At 38.5% G+C, this 16,850-nt stretch overlaps 1 protein-coding gene across 1 annotated transcript; it reads right to left on the bottom strand.

The window, feature by feature from the left end:
• Positions 1–834: 834 nt before the first annotated feature.
• On the bottom strand, positions 835–16,323 carry LOC134211004 (otoferlin). Its single transcript, XM_062687509.1, has 18 exons — positions 15,966–16,323; positions 15,661–15,787; positions 15,403–15,592; positions 14,683–15,341; positions 10,130–10,255; positions 9,402–9,938; positions 9,036–9,173; positions 8,558–8,956; positions 8,242–8,499; positions 7,636–8,091; positions 7,218–7,420; positions 6,615–6,836; positions 6,413–6,558; positions 5,895–6,357; positions 5,691–5,811; positions 5,299–5,592; positions 5,136–5,236; positions 835–1,199 (listed from the first exon to the last, which is right to left on the bottom strand). Exons 1-18 carry the CDS (start codon positions 16,139–16,141, stop codon positions 974–976), a joined length of 4,842 nt encoding a protein of 1,613 aa, XP_062543493.1. The 5' UTR covers positions 16,142–16,323; the 3' UTR covers positions 835–973.
• Between the last annotated feature and the right edge of the window lie 527 nt (positions 16,324–16,850).

Raw genomic sequence — 16,850 nt, 5'->3', positions numbered from 1 at the left:
CAATAAATTTCCCCATACTAATTTGCATGCAAACTTGAAATCGCTTGTGCTAAATCAGTTTTAATCCAAATCAGCTCAAATTTTCAGAGGACACTCAGAACACGATAAACAATCAGATGAGCACTGTGGAGCAAAATCGATTTTTTGAACCACCCTAATAATTAACCTTTAAGCTTCTAGGGATTTCGACTGGATTTGTTGCTTATTATCGGGACTTTGGGCTTCCAGTCACATGAAAATGTTGATAATTTCAAATCATTGCCAACGTTTGGATCCGGATGTTTGAATCATATCAGCTAGAGCCCCCCACCCACCCATTTTCACGACTTTCAAAACAGCTTTATTACGTGTCCTCCGTAATATTTTTATATGACTACTCATATTTAATAACACAAAATTGGCATGAACTGCGTTGAAAAGCAAAAAGTTATCTAGGTTATTGCTTTAGGGGGGCATATTATACCGTCTTACCCTATGTTCGTAATTGTTTCCGACGGGTTTATATGATATTTCCTCATGCAAAAATCACTAATAAGGTTGAGTCAAACGTGAAAACTAAATTTAAGATTCGTATGGAAATTTTGCATAGGCCGTTCATAACGCACATTTTCGCCTACTATGCAGGACAAGGTCTGCCGGGTCGACTAATGTTATATAAAGAAAGCATTTATCCTCTCAAGTGCATTTTTTTATCCTTATGCACTTGTCAGAAAAAATCTTTGCTGAACGAGAAAGACAAAAAACTGATTCATCGTCTGTTGACACCATTAATTACAACAGACATATGCTACAGGCGAATATTATGAAAACTACCACTTTTCCCAATCAGCACATTTATATTTGTAATTAGCCACTAGATAACAAACTGATAACATATTCAACAAGCCGACTTGGCGCGACACTCTACGACGTATTCAAATAAGGGGTGTTCGTTCACCTAAGTTCATAAGCACACAAAGACAATTTCACAACGTTAATCCTCTTCAATTCCTGTGCTGACAAAGCCATCCAGGGTGGCCTTCTTGGCGAAGCCTCTCGATATTATCTCTTTGGGTGTGTTGCTTATCAGCCCGATGCAGAGTAGCACGACGAGACCTATTGCAAGCAATATCAGACACACTTTGCGTGCGAATGGCCACAGGATCAATCGGAAGGACTTGAGAGGGTTGCGATACCAATTGAATGATGTGTCTGGTCGCCTACAATGGATCAAAAGAAAAAATGATAGTCTAATGATTAATACGATTTGGTGGTGATGTGGAAGTGTTTTTATTTCTCTTGTTCGATTTTTTTCTAATTAAATGCGAGAACTCAGACTCCGACGAAGCCGGTTAAAATCCTTCAGGCGTCATCATTTGGACGATTTCAGTGTAACTCTCGGCTGGACGTGGGTGTGTCTATTGCAACGAAATATGTACATATGTATATTGAATTGTGATGTTATGTACATGAGGGTTGCGATCTAAAATTATCATTACACGCATTTCGAGGGTTTCTCTAGGGATGCTCACGAAAAAATTACAAAAACTCAATTGATTTTCGTAAAATCATGTTTTTGATTATTTAGCCCTCTAACACCCAAGACTGTCTTTATACGGGATACGTTTATTTTTTTTATGATAGGTTTACTGGCCTGACTCTGAAGATAGTAGGGGAACTGCTCCTTGAATTCATAACATGTACCTAAATCAAAACCATTCTTTTTTTTTCTTGAGCAAGGGTAAACGGAAATCTGCAACCAGACACCTGAGGAGGTACTCAGGTAGTGTGGGGATGGGTATGTCATGTAACTCTTACCCGACCCACTAAAACCAAAACCCTTTCGCCAGTCCGTACCCCCGGCCCGCAATTAAGCAATACATCAGGGGGAAATCAATACCATTCGAAAACAAAGAAATGGTGCGCTAATTGTTTTATTTCTAATTTTTGTGATTTTTTTCAGCAGTGAGCACGCGGAAAACATCAAAACACGACAAAAATTGAGCCTAAATTACCTGTTTTGCGAATGTTATTGATATAGGAGCATGTTATTAATAATGGAACAGATACCCTAGATACCTCTGCACCAGACCTTTGAAGATTCCTTTCGAAGCAGTTCAGCATACACAGAACATGTCGTTCAAGAAGACACTGTTGCAACTGAATCGGAGGGAACTACATTCATAGTCAGAGAGGTATATTGTTAACTAATTTCGTAATATTTAAAAGTAATTTTTGTCGTTTTATTTTTAGAGTCAAATAATTTTGTCAATTTTTATGTTATTTATATGCCTATTATCGTTATGAGCGCTCAAAACCTACCGAAGCAGTTTTTTCGACTCACATGGAACATGTTGCCAATTGGGAGCTGTCCTGATCTCCATCTCACTGAATATGTGCGGTGCGGATCTTTTCTCTCTTTGCGGAAGGAAGTTTTTAATACTACCCGAAGCTATTTTAATTTCAACAGTGCTTCTCAGCGCTATTTGTACCCACTGATCCCGTTACGATCTTTGCAAGGACCCATGCCTTTGTTTTACGTTGGACCCGTTTGCGAAAGTAAAATTCCGACAAGCGGTGGTAATCCTGCAGGGACACCGTTCTGGAAAAAAAAACCTCTTAGAAGGTCACGTCTTCATGCTCAGCAATGAGTATTAACAAAAACAAGAGGAAGGGGGAATCCCTGAATTCTCCACTTCCTTCAAAGAAACAAGGTTTCAAGACCGTCCTGTCCAAGCGCGGAAAAAATAGAAGTTAGTTGGAGGCTTCAGCAGATATTCCTTCTAACTCTAACGTTGAAATTATTTTGATTTAATAAAGCGGTTCTCAACCTGGGGTACATGTACCCCTTGTTAATACCCATTCACTTGAAAGGCGAACGTGTAGCCAACTACGCTACGGGACCCCCTTTCCTTGAACCAGCTTGTAAGCTTTATTTTGAGAGGTTTCAAGAGGCTCGGAAGCCTCCTTTCAAGAGGCTCGGAAGCCTCCTTTCAAGAGGCTCGGAAGCCTCCTTTCAAGAGGCTCGGAAGCCTCCTTTCAAGAGGCTCGGAAGCCTCCTTTCAAGAGGCTCGGAAGCCTCCTTTCAAGAGACCCGGAAGCCTCCTTTCAAGAGGCTCGGAAGCCTCTTTTAAAGAGGTACAGAAGCATCCTTTCAAGAGGTCCGAAAGAGGTCCTTTCAAGAGGCTCGGAAGCCTCCTTTCAAGAGGCTCGGAAGCCTCCTTTCAAGAGGCTTGGAAGCCTCCTTTCAAGAGGCTCGGAAGCCTCCTTTCAAGAGGCTCGGAAGCCTCCTTTCAAGAGGCTCGGAAGCCTCCTTTCAAGAGGCTCGGAAGCCTCCTTTCAAGAGGCTCGGAAGCCTCCTTATAAGAGGCTCGGAAGCCTCCCCGAGTAACACACATGTTGTAAATAAGTGTATAATACTTATATAAGACCAAATTTGGTCATATATGAGTTATTGCAACTAAATCAACGTGAATTGTGCTGCTAGGGTCCTTTCAAGAGGCTCGGAAGCTTCCTTTCAAGAGGCTCGGAAGCCTCCTTTCAAGAGGCTCGAAAGCCTCCTTTCAATAGGAAGCCAAACTCATTAGGAAGCATCCAAAAGTCCGTTTTTCATGTATCTAATGAACTTTGCCTATTTTCATTCACAGCGGAACAAAATTGGAGGTACCGTAATCCGAGGGAAAATTGATTCTTTTTTTTAATTTGTTTTGTAAATATTTTCCCCGTAAGTGACATCATAACTTTTTTCATATTTTTAAAACATGCAGATCTTATAATGCTGTTGTTCTTGATTATTTGATAATTTTAAACTAGTTTAAAAAATAAAAAACAAATTTGTCGGCTTTTTTTCTTTTGTTTTTTGGGGTAACTTTGATCAATCATTTATCTACAGAGAAAGCATATGCATACACCTTAAGGTAGGCAATTATAGTAGGAATCTCTTACGCTGAAGCGATGTACATCGATTATTTCGAGAATGACATCATCACTGATAATGGAATTATCTGGTTTTTCAACAATATATATCAAAATTTCGAAACAAAAACTATGGATTAACCAAGAAAATAAGATTGCTTATCACATAACTATAGGTACGAGCTTTTTTTTTGTTATTATACTTGTTTTGAGTGCTTTTTGGCAGCTTGCTGTGAGTTCAAAAATTAATGTTGATTTTATTGTTCAAATTTTGACGAAAAATAAATGCAAATTCATCCGAAGATTGAAGAATGATTTATTCAACAGCAAATTTAATCATGATTGGGATACCTAACTCCCAATAAGTAATTCTGATAACAGGAAATAATACTTTATTCATTTCTTGTAAATGATAAAACTGATCAATGTTACCCCGCTGATCAATGTTCCCCTCATAAGAAAAAGGTTGAGAACCGCTGTTATAATATGTGGTATATTTTTATTATGTTACTTTAAATTGAACCATAACAAAATAAGACTGGCGCCACGTTCCTAGTTTTGATAAAACTTCTACTCAGCGAACCCAACAGTCCATTTTATACGAATGTCGATAAACTTGAACACATTAATAATCAACCTATCTTGCTAGTTTTAAGCGTAGCTACGACTCATCGTTACAGGGAACGCATCAGAAGAGATCTCACATCATTATCACTGATGAAAAAGGCCTCTGTCTGACTGCATTACCATTCAAGGCTCCAAGACACGATGTCCGTGCGTAATACATACACATGTACATGCGTAAAATCAGAGCGTCAATGCCAGATATGTGACGTGACACCAAAAAAAATCAACATGTGATAGGGGAGAACGGTCCAAAATGCACCCCTTAAGCTTTTTCGATGTTTTCGCCCATATAAACAAAGATACCAACGATTTCAACGTATAGGTGCAAAATTTACAAATCCAGCTACATTTCACAATTATCTCCTATTCATAACAATAAGGTTTTCATGACTTTCTAACGCATTTAAAAAATGTTAAAAAAATAGGTAGAGGTGTGATTGGAAATGTGTGGCAAATATAGCCAATCGCTTAATTTTTAGGATGTTGCTTTACTTTAAGGAAATACTGCAGATGCGATTGTCTCGTTGCTTTTGGACCTGCCTTACATGCATTCATTTCTCAAACTAGATTTGAATATCAATCCATCATTTAGGGTAGAATGAATTTTTACTCACTCAGGTGTTGGCAGCTTTTGCGGTGGCTTGCGTCCTTTGCCAGCTGGTCGCAATAATGCTTCCTCCTCGGTTAGAATTTGAAGCTCTAATTCAATTTTTCCCTAAACGAGGTGATTCCTAATTGTATCAATTTTTTCTCGACAACAATGAAACAAAGACATACCGTTTGGGTTAGCTTGTTGTTTACTTTTCCAACTATAGGATACCAGCCGCGTACTTTGTCTTCCCGGAACAAATTCAAATATTGATCTCGTTTGGTGGCACCAGGTGGTTGAAGAGAGCATTTAGCAGCCTTCGAAGTTGGTCGTAGAAGCTGCGCCAGATCCAAGTTCAATGTGCCGAGAAAGTCATCGCGCGAAAAGAGATCATTATCCCAAACCTGCACCGTCAATAGGGGAGGAACTTTCTGCTCGGTGTCAAGTTGCTCGTAAAAACTTTTCTTACGAGTAACTACCATCTTAATGAGTGTGGCGTAAAGGGTGATGGAAGAATAATTATAACACTATCACAACTAATTTGTCAACGTTTAAGAGTTCGTTATAGTGGATGTCTTACCATAGATTCTGAGCTAGAATAAATAAGTGGGAATATCATACGCCAGTTGAAGTTTCCCGTTCCGTCCAATGATCTGTAGTGTATGTCGGTGAACTGAGCATCATTCACGTTTTGAAGCCAGCTGATAGGTTTAGGTACACGAGGAACAAATGTTAAATAATAATTTCAATTTAAAACGACGATAATAATTAAATGTCAACTTACCACTTTACATATATGTCGCTCATTTTCGTCCCAAAGATATTCCGTTCATCCAGAATCACGTCTTGGGTGTTCCATACAATGATGCGTAGCTCGAACGGTTTTGGCGGATTGGGAGTAATGTCTATGAGAGTCGGAGATGAACCTGCCGGATAGACCTCAACCCACATCTGTAGCTGTCCTTGTTCTATTCCTGGATGGTTGGGATGAAAAAGCGATCTGGTTTCCACGTGCTCCGGCACTAGATGACACCCAACGACAGGAATTTTGTGGAAACTGTTAAGAGTAGCTAGGGCCAGCCTTTCATGGATATCCTCAGTCTTAGATATAGTGGTGGAATCGTGAACAGTAATTCCGGCAAGGTGAACAGTGCTAGTAAAGTAATTGGGACCGATAATACCGTTCTGGAAACATAGTTGGTCCAACAGGGCACTTGGTTTCATAGGGAAGCGCCAAACATTGTAGCCTAACATTTTGTTTAACTGTATAATAATGAAGAATCAAATGATAGAACCTTTTACCATAAGCGTTGTATTCCTGTGGCAGGCCAAACATAGCGAAATGTCTCGTTCGGAAGCGATCTTCAATATCTATGGTGGTTGATCCTATCAAATCGTCTGGCGAGCAAGTGTCTCTATCAATCACTGATATTTTCAAAGCATTATCTCTGTAATAATGTGATATAATTATCTCCATTTAACCAATCATTTATCACGAGCTCACCGAGGAAGTCGACCATGCATTACGAATCTTCTTCCAAACAGCGGATTGGACTGATCTTTGATGAAATGGGATCGATCAACGATTCTTTCATCTCCGAACTCTAATTTGACATAGGCATCGGAAAGACTAAATATATCGCGGGATCGTAAGTTCTTTCCTTGGACGATATAAACAACCACGATAATGTTGGTTTCTGCTATCAACTTCGGAATGGAACGCAACCTGTTGAAAATATTCATCTCTTTAATGGGAATACATACTTACGCTGAATTAATGATGTAAACTACTAAGCTTAAGCGATATGTTGGCGCGACGATAAAGGCTGCTTACCCTAGATAAGTGTGACGGTAGTTGATAGTAAAAAGATTAGGCAAAATACGTACAGCTTGAACAGTGAACAAAAATGTACTCAATTTATTTGCACTAAAATACCAGGTTTTTCAACTTGATAAAGTGTGTGTGCATTTTTTGGGAATGTTTAGAAAATTATTGAGATTTGCATAGTTATGCATATCTCAAACTTCATTGTTCCATTAGCCTATCATGCATGTATGAAGCATATACTAAGTAATATAAAAATAACGATTCTGAATGATCACTTACATGCAATCTGTGCTCGGATCAAGAGTTCGATTTCCATCTGAGTTTTCCTCCGAAGATCGAATTATAATCTTACATTTTAAATTTCCGTACGTTTTCAACCGTTTCATATTGTTGTGATCGACCTTTTTCAATAGAGGAACCGGTGTACTCCAATCATGAAAATTCTCAAACTCTGGAACTTTCTCCAGTTCGCAAGGGTAAATCTATGAACAAATAAAAAGGATATTATGGAAGAAGTTTATCTGATATGGTAATAAGCAAAACTATGTGAAGAGAATACAACTGAAATAGAAACTTTCTCATCAGTGTAAAAATATTCTCAATTTCTCAAGTATGAGCCAAAAATTCGTTCTAGAAAAATATAGGTAAGAATTTTTGAGATGTTCAGCCAAATAGTCTGTATGAAATAGAGTCTCACCATCAATTTATGTTTACGATCGGACGTTTGGGAGCTACAACTGTTGTAAAACTTGGTCCACCACGTGTATTCACTCTCCAATGAACCTCTTCTTTTCATGACTGCTTTACCGTCAGATGTCTTGTGCCGAGCTTTGATTTTCCCCGATATGACTGTTTTCACAGCATGCAGTGCGGGCAGTACTTTGTTTGTGAAAGTGGATTTCGTTTCAGCTGACTCAATGAGAGGTTCCTGTTCTGCACTATAAAAAGTGTCGATGGAAATCCTTTCCATCTCATTATGCGACCGATAGTTACTAATCAAATACTGTTTGATGGGTTCTAAACTGGTGTCGGTGAATAACAGTTCTGGATGGGTGATAATATTAGAGCTGACAACACGATCACCTTTCAACATGGTGTACTCAACATGCTGGACTACTAAAGGTGGCCAATATTCAAACTTCGAAGGTAGCATCTGTTGGAAAAAAAATGATCACTAAATGTAATCATTGTAACTACTATTGATGAATAATATTGAGTGATTAATTATTGATGCAATTAATGATTGTACATTTGGTGTGCAATATTCCACTGATCATATAACTTTTGTCTTTTTTGTTCATACCAAATATCCGGTATCATACACATCTGAGAAGCTCATTGAGTGTCCGGAGCTGCGATTAGACAAACCACTCTTCAGCTTCAACTCGCCAAATAATACTTGTACTTGATATCTTCCAGCACCACTACGGCTCCAATTGTGCAAGTCTCGCAATCCAGCAAACAAAACTTGAACATAGAACTTTTTTGAACTTGGACAAATGCTTTCCGGGATTCCCGGCTTCACTTCTATCGCCACATTGTTGTCACTGCCTTCATTTATCTGTTGTGTAAACTATCCAGTTGAAAAAAGCATCGTCATTCTATCTATTAGTATTTACCTTTGCTATTGAAACAGAAAGTAATATATCTGCCATACGTTGACCGTTCCGATAAATCCCTACCCACCGCAAAACTCTATCCATACGGTTTCCGTCGAAGCTTTTCCACAAGTCATCGTTCGGGGTGCGTGTAAACTTCTTTCGAATTAGTGATATTTTATTATCCACTTCCTGAGGGTGATGACCGCTTTGAATGGATAGTTTATCACCGGGATGGTGCGCAATTGTCACACCTTGCTGGTCATTATCCAATAAGGATTGATTCCTTAGAGACGACGTACCGGAATTAGCAGGTTCGTGGAAATTGACTTCGGCTTGTGGTGTATGAGTAGTTGTAATTGCTGGCCTTAAACGGCATTTCACCCACCCAACACCGATTACATCATTTTTCTGCAAACACTTTAAAACACACATAAAATGTTGAATGAAAAACTAAACAAGATTTATCCATTTCTATGTAGCAAAGAATCTTTGTCACCTTTCGTTTATCTTCATCGAGTAACAGAAGCATGATGGTCAGTTCACCACCACGGAGACTATCATTGTAATCAAGTAGTTTTAAATTGCGAAATTCAATAACCTCATTCCAGAGAGGAGACAGTGACTGAGTAATAACCTTAGTGGGAGGAACGTTAATAGAATATGTATTATTAGATTGCTTAACTGAAAAAAAGGCAATAATAGGTTTCGGTTGTAACGAAACATAAAATTTATTAAACATATCAAAAAAGACGAATTCCAAAAAAAAGTATGCATATTTGGAATAAACGTGGCAGAAACAATCATAAAAGACACGTAATATGTTTTCCAAGACGTATAAAGTCATAATTCCTGTTCTACTCACCGATGTAGCCATTTCATAGCTCTCCATCAATACTACCAACATAGGATCACTCAAACCGCTGCTGTCGAATCCGGCTTGAATTTTTCCCTGGTGCACATTGACAACACACTGCACCGGCAAGGAAACTTCCGAACATTGAACACATTGGAGATGCTGGGGGATATCTCTACCAGGAGAATCTTCTGGATTTTGTGCCGTGTCCTGTCGTGTTTCGTAAGCTTTTGCCTCCTGTTCATTGCCTACCCAAACCACGACATCCAGCTTGGCATAAACACACCCGCACCAGTTGGGGTCACATGAATGTTGACAACGCGAGGGTCTTAGCAGTATCGCTTTTCGTTTCCCACAGGATGAACTTAGATCATTGACAGCGATGCCATCGCTAGCCAAATCCGAACCAAAGTGCATATAATCGATGGTTTGCAAACGGCAGATCGCGTCATGATGGTTGCAATGTTTTGCACTGGCCTGTTTGCAGCAGCCGTATTTTGTTGAATGTCGAATAAGCAGTATGGCATCGGGGAATGTGTTCTGTTCCTATGATTGTGAAAATGTTAATTTGTCAGAGATAATCAATTAAGCTTATTCTAAGACTCCACTGTAGCAAGATAAATGAGATCCGAATGCCAGACACACCTAGCTCATGGTAATGTCTGACCAGTTAGTAATTTGGAAAATATTCAATGAACAATTTTCTTTTGAATTATTGAATGTTATGATCGACTTACATCATACATGAGATCTTCAAGAATATGCACAAATCGATCCAGTACAGATTCGGCAGTTGAAATATTTTCCATCGACGGTTCAGATAATGATTTCTTCAGCTGGTTCGTTTCAGAAATGATAGAGTCCTGAAAAAAATTATAGTCGTCACTAACATGACCCTTAAAAACAGTTTTCTTTTTTAAAGTGATGGCTCAGCAAAATTTTAATCGGATTTTGGTTTTGTTTTCTGTTACCGTTTTTATGGAACAAGTGCCTAGGAATGTGTTCTATAGATATTTGGCCTATCTAATCAGATTCCGGGCTTTTATGAATGCTGATCCTAGAGTGAAGTGGCCACTTTTCGATCGGCTCTATTACATGACCTATTATTATTTTATTGCATTGTGACTTGCGTTGAAGTAGATTTTAATGAAATTTAATTCTGAATCGGATTTGGATACGAATTTGATTTGCATTGGATTTAGACTGAATGTGAATTAAATTGCGATTGTTCTGGATTTGGAATGGATTGCTATAATACTTAGGATGGATTCAAATCGGATTTGGATTGGATTTGGATTGGATGTGGATTGGATTTGGATACGATTTGGATTGGATTTGGATTGGATTTGGATTGGATTTGGATTGGATTTGGATTGGATTTGGATTGGATTTGGATTGGATTTGGATTGGATTTGGATTGGATTGGATTTGGATTGGATTGGATTGGATTTGGATTTGATTTGGATTGAATTTGGATTAGATTTGGATTGGATTTGGATTGGATTTGGATTGGATTTGGATTGGATTTGGATTGGATTTGGATTGGATTTGGATTGGATTGGATTTGGATTGGATTTTGATTGGATTTGGATTGGTATGGATTTGGATTGGATTTGGATTGGATTTGGATTGGTTTGGATTGGTTTGGATTGGTTTGGTTGGTTTGGATTGGTTTGGATTGGTTTGGTTGGTTTGGATTGGTTTGGATTGGTTTGGATTGGTTGGATTTGGATTGGTTTGGTTGGTTTGGATTGGTTTGGATTGGTTTGGATTGGATTGGATTGGTTGGATTGGTTTGGATTGGTTTGGATTGGTTTGGATTGGTTTGGATTGGTTTGGATTGGTTTGGTTGGTTTGGATTGGTTTGGATTGGATTTGGATTGGTTTGGATTGGATTTGGATTGGGTTTGGATTGGTTTGGATTGGATTTGGATTGGATTTGGATTGGATTTGGATTGGATTTGGATTGGATTTGGATTGGATTTGGATTGGATTTGGATTGGATTTGGATTGGATTTGGATTGGATTTGGATTGGATTTGGATTGGATTTCGATTTGGTTTGTATTTGGTTTAGATTTGGATTGGATTTCGATTTAGTTTGTATTTGGTTTAGATTTGGAATGGATTTGGATTGGATTTGGATTGGTTTTGGATTGGATTTTGATTGGATTTTGATTGGATATGGATTGGGTTTGGATTGGATTTGGATTGGATTTGGATTGGATTTGGATTGGATTTGGATTGGATTTGGATTGGATTTGGATTGGATTTGGATTGGATTTGGATTGGATTTGGATTGGATTGGATTTGGATTGGATTGGTTGGTTTGGTTTGATTTGGATTGGTTTGGAATGGTTTGGATTGGTTGGATTGGATTTGGATTGGTTTGGATTGGTTTGGATTGGTTTGGATTGGTTTGGATTGGATTGGTTTGGTTGGATTGGTTTGGTTGGTTTGGATTGGTTTGGATTGGATTGGTTTGGTTTGGATTGGTTTGGATTGGTTTGGATTGGTTGGATTAGATTTGGATTGGTTTGGATTGGTTTGGATTGGTTTGGATTGGCTTTGGATTGGTTTGGATTGGTTTGGATTGGATTGGTTTGGATTGGATTGGATTGGTTTGGTTTGATTTGGATTGGTTTGGTTGATTTGGATTGGTTTGGATTAGATTTGGATTGGTTTGGATTGGTTTGGTTGGTTTGGATTGGATTGGTTTGGTTGGTTTTGATTGGTTTGGATTGGTGTGGTTTGGATTGGTTTGGATTGGTTTGGATTGGTTTGGATTGGTTTGGATTGGTTTGGTTGGGTTTGGATTGGTTTGGATTGGATTTGGATTGGATTTGGATTGGATTTTGATTTGGTTTGGATTTGGATTGGATTTGGATTGGATTTGGATTGGATTTGGATTTGGATTGGATTTGGATTGGATTTCGATTTGGTTTGTATTTGGTTTAGATTTGGATTGGATTTCGATTTAGTTTGTATTTGGTTTAGATTTGGAATGGATTTGGATTGGATTTGGATTGGTTTTGGATTGGATTTTGATTGGATTTGGATTGGATTTGGATAAGGTTTGGATTGGTTTGGATTGGTTTGGATTGGTTTGGATTGGTTTGGATTGGTTTGGTTGGTTTGGATTGGTTTGGATTGGTTTGGATTGGTTTGGATTGGATTGGTTTGGATTGGATTGGATTGGTTTGGTTTGATTTGGATTGGTTTGGATTAGATTTGGATTGGTTTGGATTGGTTTGGATTGGTTTGGATTGGTTTGGATTGGATTGGTTTGATTGGTTTTGATTGGTTGGTTCAAATCGGTTTGGATTGGTTGGATTGGATGTGGATTGGTTTGGATGCGATTTGGATTGGTTTGGATTGGTTTGGATTGGATTGGTTTGGATTGGATTGGATTGGTTTGGTTTGATTTGGATTGGTTTGGATAGGGTTTGGATTGGTTTGGATTGGTTTGGATTGGTTTGATTGGTTTGGATTGGTTTGGATTGGTTTGGATTGGTTTGGATTGGTTGGTTTGGATTGGTTTTGATTGGTTTGGATTGGTGTGGTTTGGATTGGTTTGGATTGGTTTGGATTGGTTTGGATTGGTTTGGATTGGTTTGGATTGGTTTGGTTGGTTTGGATAAGGTTTGGATTGGTTTGGATTGGTTTGGATGGGTTTGGATTGGTTTGGATTGGTTTGGATTGGACTTGGATTGGTTTGGGTTGGTTTGGTTTGGATTGGTTTGGATTGGTTTGGATTGGTTTGGATTGGTTTGGATTGGTTTGGATTGGTTTGGTTGGTTTGGATTGGTTTGGATTGGTTTGGATTGGTTTGGATTGGTTTGGTTGGTTTGGATTGGTTTGGATTGGTTTGGATTGGTTTGGATTGGTTTGGATTGGTTTGGATTGGTTTGGATTGGTTTGGATTGGTTGGATTGGTTTGGATTGGTTTGGTTGGATTGGTTGGTTTGGATTGGTTTGGATTGGTTTGGATTGGTTTGGATTGGTTTGGTTGGTTGGTTTGGTTGGTTTGGATTGGTTTGGATTGGTTTGGATTGGTTTGGATTGGTTTGGATTGGTTTGGATTGGTTTGGTTGGTTTGGATTGGTTTGGATTGGTTTGGTTGGTTTGGATTGGTTTGGTTGGTTTGGATTGGTTTGGATTGGTTTGGATTGGTTTGGATTGGTTGGTTTGGATTGGTTTGGATTGGTTTGGTTGGTTTGGATTGGTTTGGATTGGTTTGGATTGGTTTGGTTGGTTGGATTGGTTTGGATTGGTTTGGATTGGTTTGGATTGGTTGGATTGGTTTGGTTGGTTTGGTTGGTTTGGATTGGTTTGGATTGGTTTGGATTGGTTTGGATTGGTTTGGATTGGTTTGGATTGGTTTGGATTGGTTTGGATTGGTTTGGATTGGTTTGGATTGGTTTGGATTGGTTTGGTTGGTTTGGATTGGTTTGGATTGGTTTGGATTGGTTTGGATTGGTTTGGATTGGTTTGGATTGGTTTGGATTGGTTTGGATTGGTTTGGATTGGTTTGGTTGGTTTGGATTGGTTTGGATTGGTTTGGATTGATTTGGATTGGATTTGGATTGGATTTGGATTGGATTTGGATTGGATTTGGATTGGATTTGGATTGGATTTGGATTGGATTTGGATTGGATTTGGATTGGATTTGGATTGGATTTGGATTGGTTTTGGATTGGATTTGGATTGGATTGGATTTGGATTGGACGTGGAATGGATGTGGAATGGATGTGGATTGAATTTGGATTTTATTTATTGTTTTTATGTCTTTATTTGAGTGTTTTTTTAAATTTTATATTAAGTTCAACACAAGTTGAATCTGAATTTGGATTGTATTTGGATTGGATTTGGATTGGATGTGGATTGGATTTGGATTGGATTTGGATTAGATTTGGATTGGATTTGGATTGGATTTTGATTGGATTGGATTTGGATTGGATTGGATTTGGATTGGATTTGGATTGGATTTGGAATGGATTTGGATTGGATTGGATTGGATTGGATTGGATTTGGATTGGATTTGGATTGAATTTGGATTGGATTGGATTTGGATTGGTTTGGATTGGTTTGGATTGGTTTGGATTGGTTTGGATTGGATTTGGATTGGATTTGGATTGGATTAGGATTGAATTTGGATTTGATTTGGATTGGATTTGGATTGGATTTGGATTGGATTTGGATTGGATTTGGATTGGACTTGGATTGGATTTGGATTGGACTTGGATGGGATTTGGATTGGGGCGTAATATAAAATATATATTGCACACATACAATTTGCTCCACGATGTACAGCATCCACTTATGATCCCAATGCGTTAATCGTTTATCCTTTCTGACATTGAAATCAGCACGCGCGACCTTCAGACTCTCTCCGAAGTTTTCCAGGACGTTCCGCATGGCGTGCTTGAGCGGCTGAATTCCCTTTTCACCATTATCCATCCGGAATAAAATGTATTTCTGCAGGAGATCTCGCCCTCGCGTAAAAGCTCGTTGCAAAGCATTTGATACAAGGCACTTCCACCGAAAGTCCGGACAGCGAAAATCAACCGTTAACATTGGTCGACAGTTCTCGGGAAACTCATGTAGATTAGCTTTGCAAACTTTTGATACTGGTAGTTTCTCCAGCTTCAGGTCGATGCAGTTGGAGGATTGCGTTAGACATTTCAAAGCTATTGCGATTTTCGTCGGTTTACTGGTGTCAAAAACTAAGGCGTTGAATATAATGAGCTTCATGAGAAACCGTTCTTCTGTCCAGAAGGCTGATGTATCCAGCAGAGTCGTAATCGGTAAAACTTGACATTTTCTCGGTGAAACGGAACGATTGTGAACGACTTCCGTAGAAATTGACATGAGTAAACGGCCAATGTAAACCGCATTCTGTGGTCCTTGATAAAAATACAGATATGACGGACCAAATGTTGGGAAGGAATCTGTTCAATATCGTTAGATTGACTAGTGGACGTATCTGGAGCGACACAATGGATTACTTACATACGCTGTCAATCTGCTTGGATAGTTTTGAAAATGGGATGCTTTTGCTCGCCAATACTCGTCTATGACAACAATCGCTAACAACAATATCAAAAATAAAGGTTTGTGAGAGCGATGGAAATGTTCCTATGAAAGAAATCTTTTCATTCCACTCATGAACGGTTTTGCTTTGCAACAGTTTAGTTCTCGACTACGAATAATTATGAGTAATCAAATTATAGTAATCAAATTATAGTAAAGTATGTTGTAGAATATCACCTTTATACCGCTATATGATACTTGAATTGCATAATCAGTTTTGGTGGAAAATTCGCCTTGGTAAATGTTGATCGTGTATTTTACTCGTTGAAGATTCTTACTATCGACATGCGGTTCCAGAAGGTTGCTAAAAGGTATGTAATGCTTTTATTACATTATGTTTATTCTTAAAGCTTCTTTTTTTTATATAAGTAATGTTAATCTCTATTTGCACGGTAGGTATATACAAGAATATATGACGTGATTCTTGTTAATTCTATAATTGATAAACTTATAGTAAGTCTCGATACGAATTAAAATCTTACTCTTCAATTGTATCACTATCCGTTATGGGATGAATAACTGGATTCCGTTGCTCCTGTTTTGACACGATAGACAGATCAAGTTGTAGGAATCCAACGTTTCCGGTTTCAGAAGGAACCGCACATTCTTCTAGTGCAGCCCACTTCTGGAGAATTGCGTGATCTAGAATTGAACACATTAGATATGGTTCAACATTCTGATGATTCAATTGATCGCGTAACTAGGACTGTCCCAAATGGTTTTTAGATCAATGGAAAACTCTCCGACACAACGGTTTTTCGAAGAACAACATGTACGGTGAAACAATACAATGCTCAAATTGTTCTGTAGCAGCTTTTCCAGTGATGTTATGGTCTCAAATACGAAATACTGAAAAGTTTGTAATAAAATTGAAATTTATAAATTTCCAAAAACTATGTGTTTACCTCGTTGAAAAAGGGACAGTCTGAGTTTTTGAAAGTGCGAGTGCGCTTATACTCGCCATTGAATGAGATCAACACAAAAGTGTCCTCGTTCAGAACGGTTAAGTGACGGGCTTTATGTACGGTAATGCAAACTAAGAAAGGTTGACGAATGCTTTGAAAGCAAAACGGAATTACTGTTGACATCCTCTAACCTGTCGGTTGAATATACTGTTCAAGACGACTACTAGATTGATGATACCTAGGTATTGTGCCTTGCATTAAAATAACAACTTTCGTGATCATTTTCCAAGGCTCTCATAGATGTGAAAAATTTATCCGCAGTACAAATAGCACGTGCTATCAAAGCATTCATCGCCACCACGGCATACCACCGTGCATCGCCACTACCCACCACATGTCGGCCAAATTTTCAAAATTATCAAAGCAGCTTTTTTTCTGGCGATATATTTTTCTTAGGCGACT

The sequence above is a fragment of the Armigeres subalbatus genome, chromosome 2 (genome assembly GCF_024139115.2).
Source record: "Armigeres subalbatus isolate Guangzhou_Male chromosome 2, GZ_Asu_2, whole genome shotgun sequence".
NCBI classification, from domain to species: Eukaryota; Metazoa; Arthropoda; class Insecta; order Diptera; family Culicidae; genus Armigeres; species Armigeres subalbatus.
The sequence above is the reverse complement of the archived record's forward strand: the minus strand, read 5'-3'. Positions and strand labels throughout refer to the sequence as shown.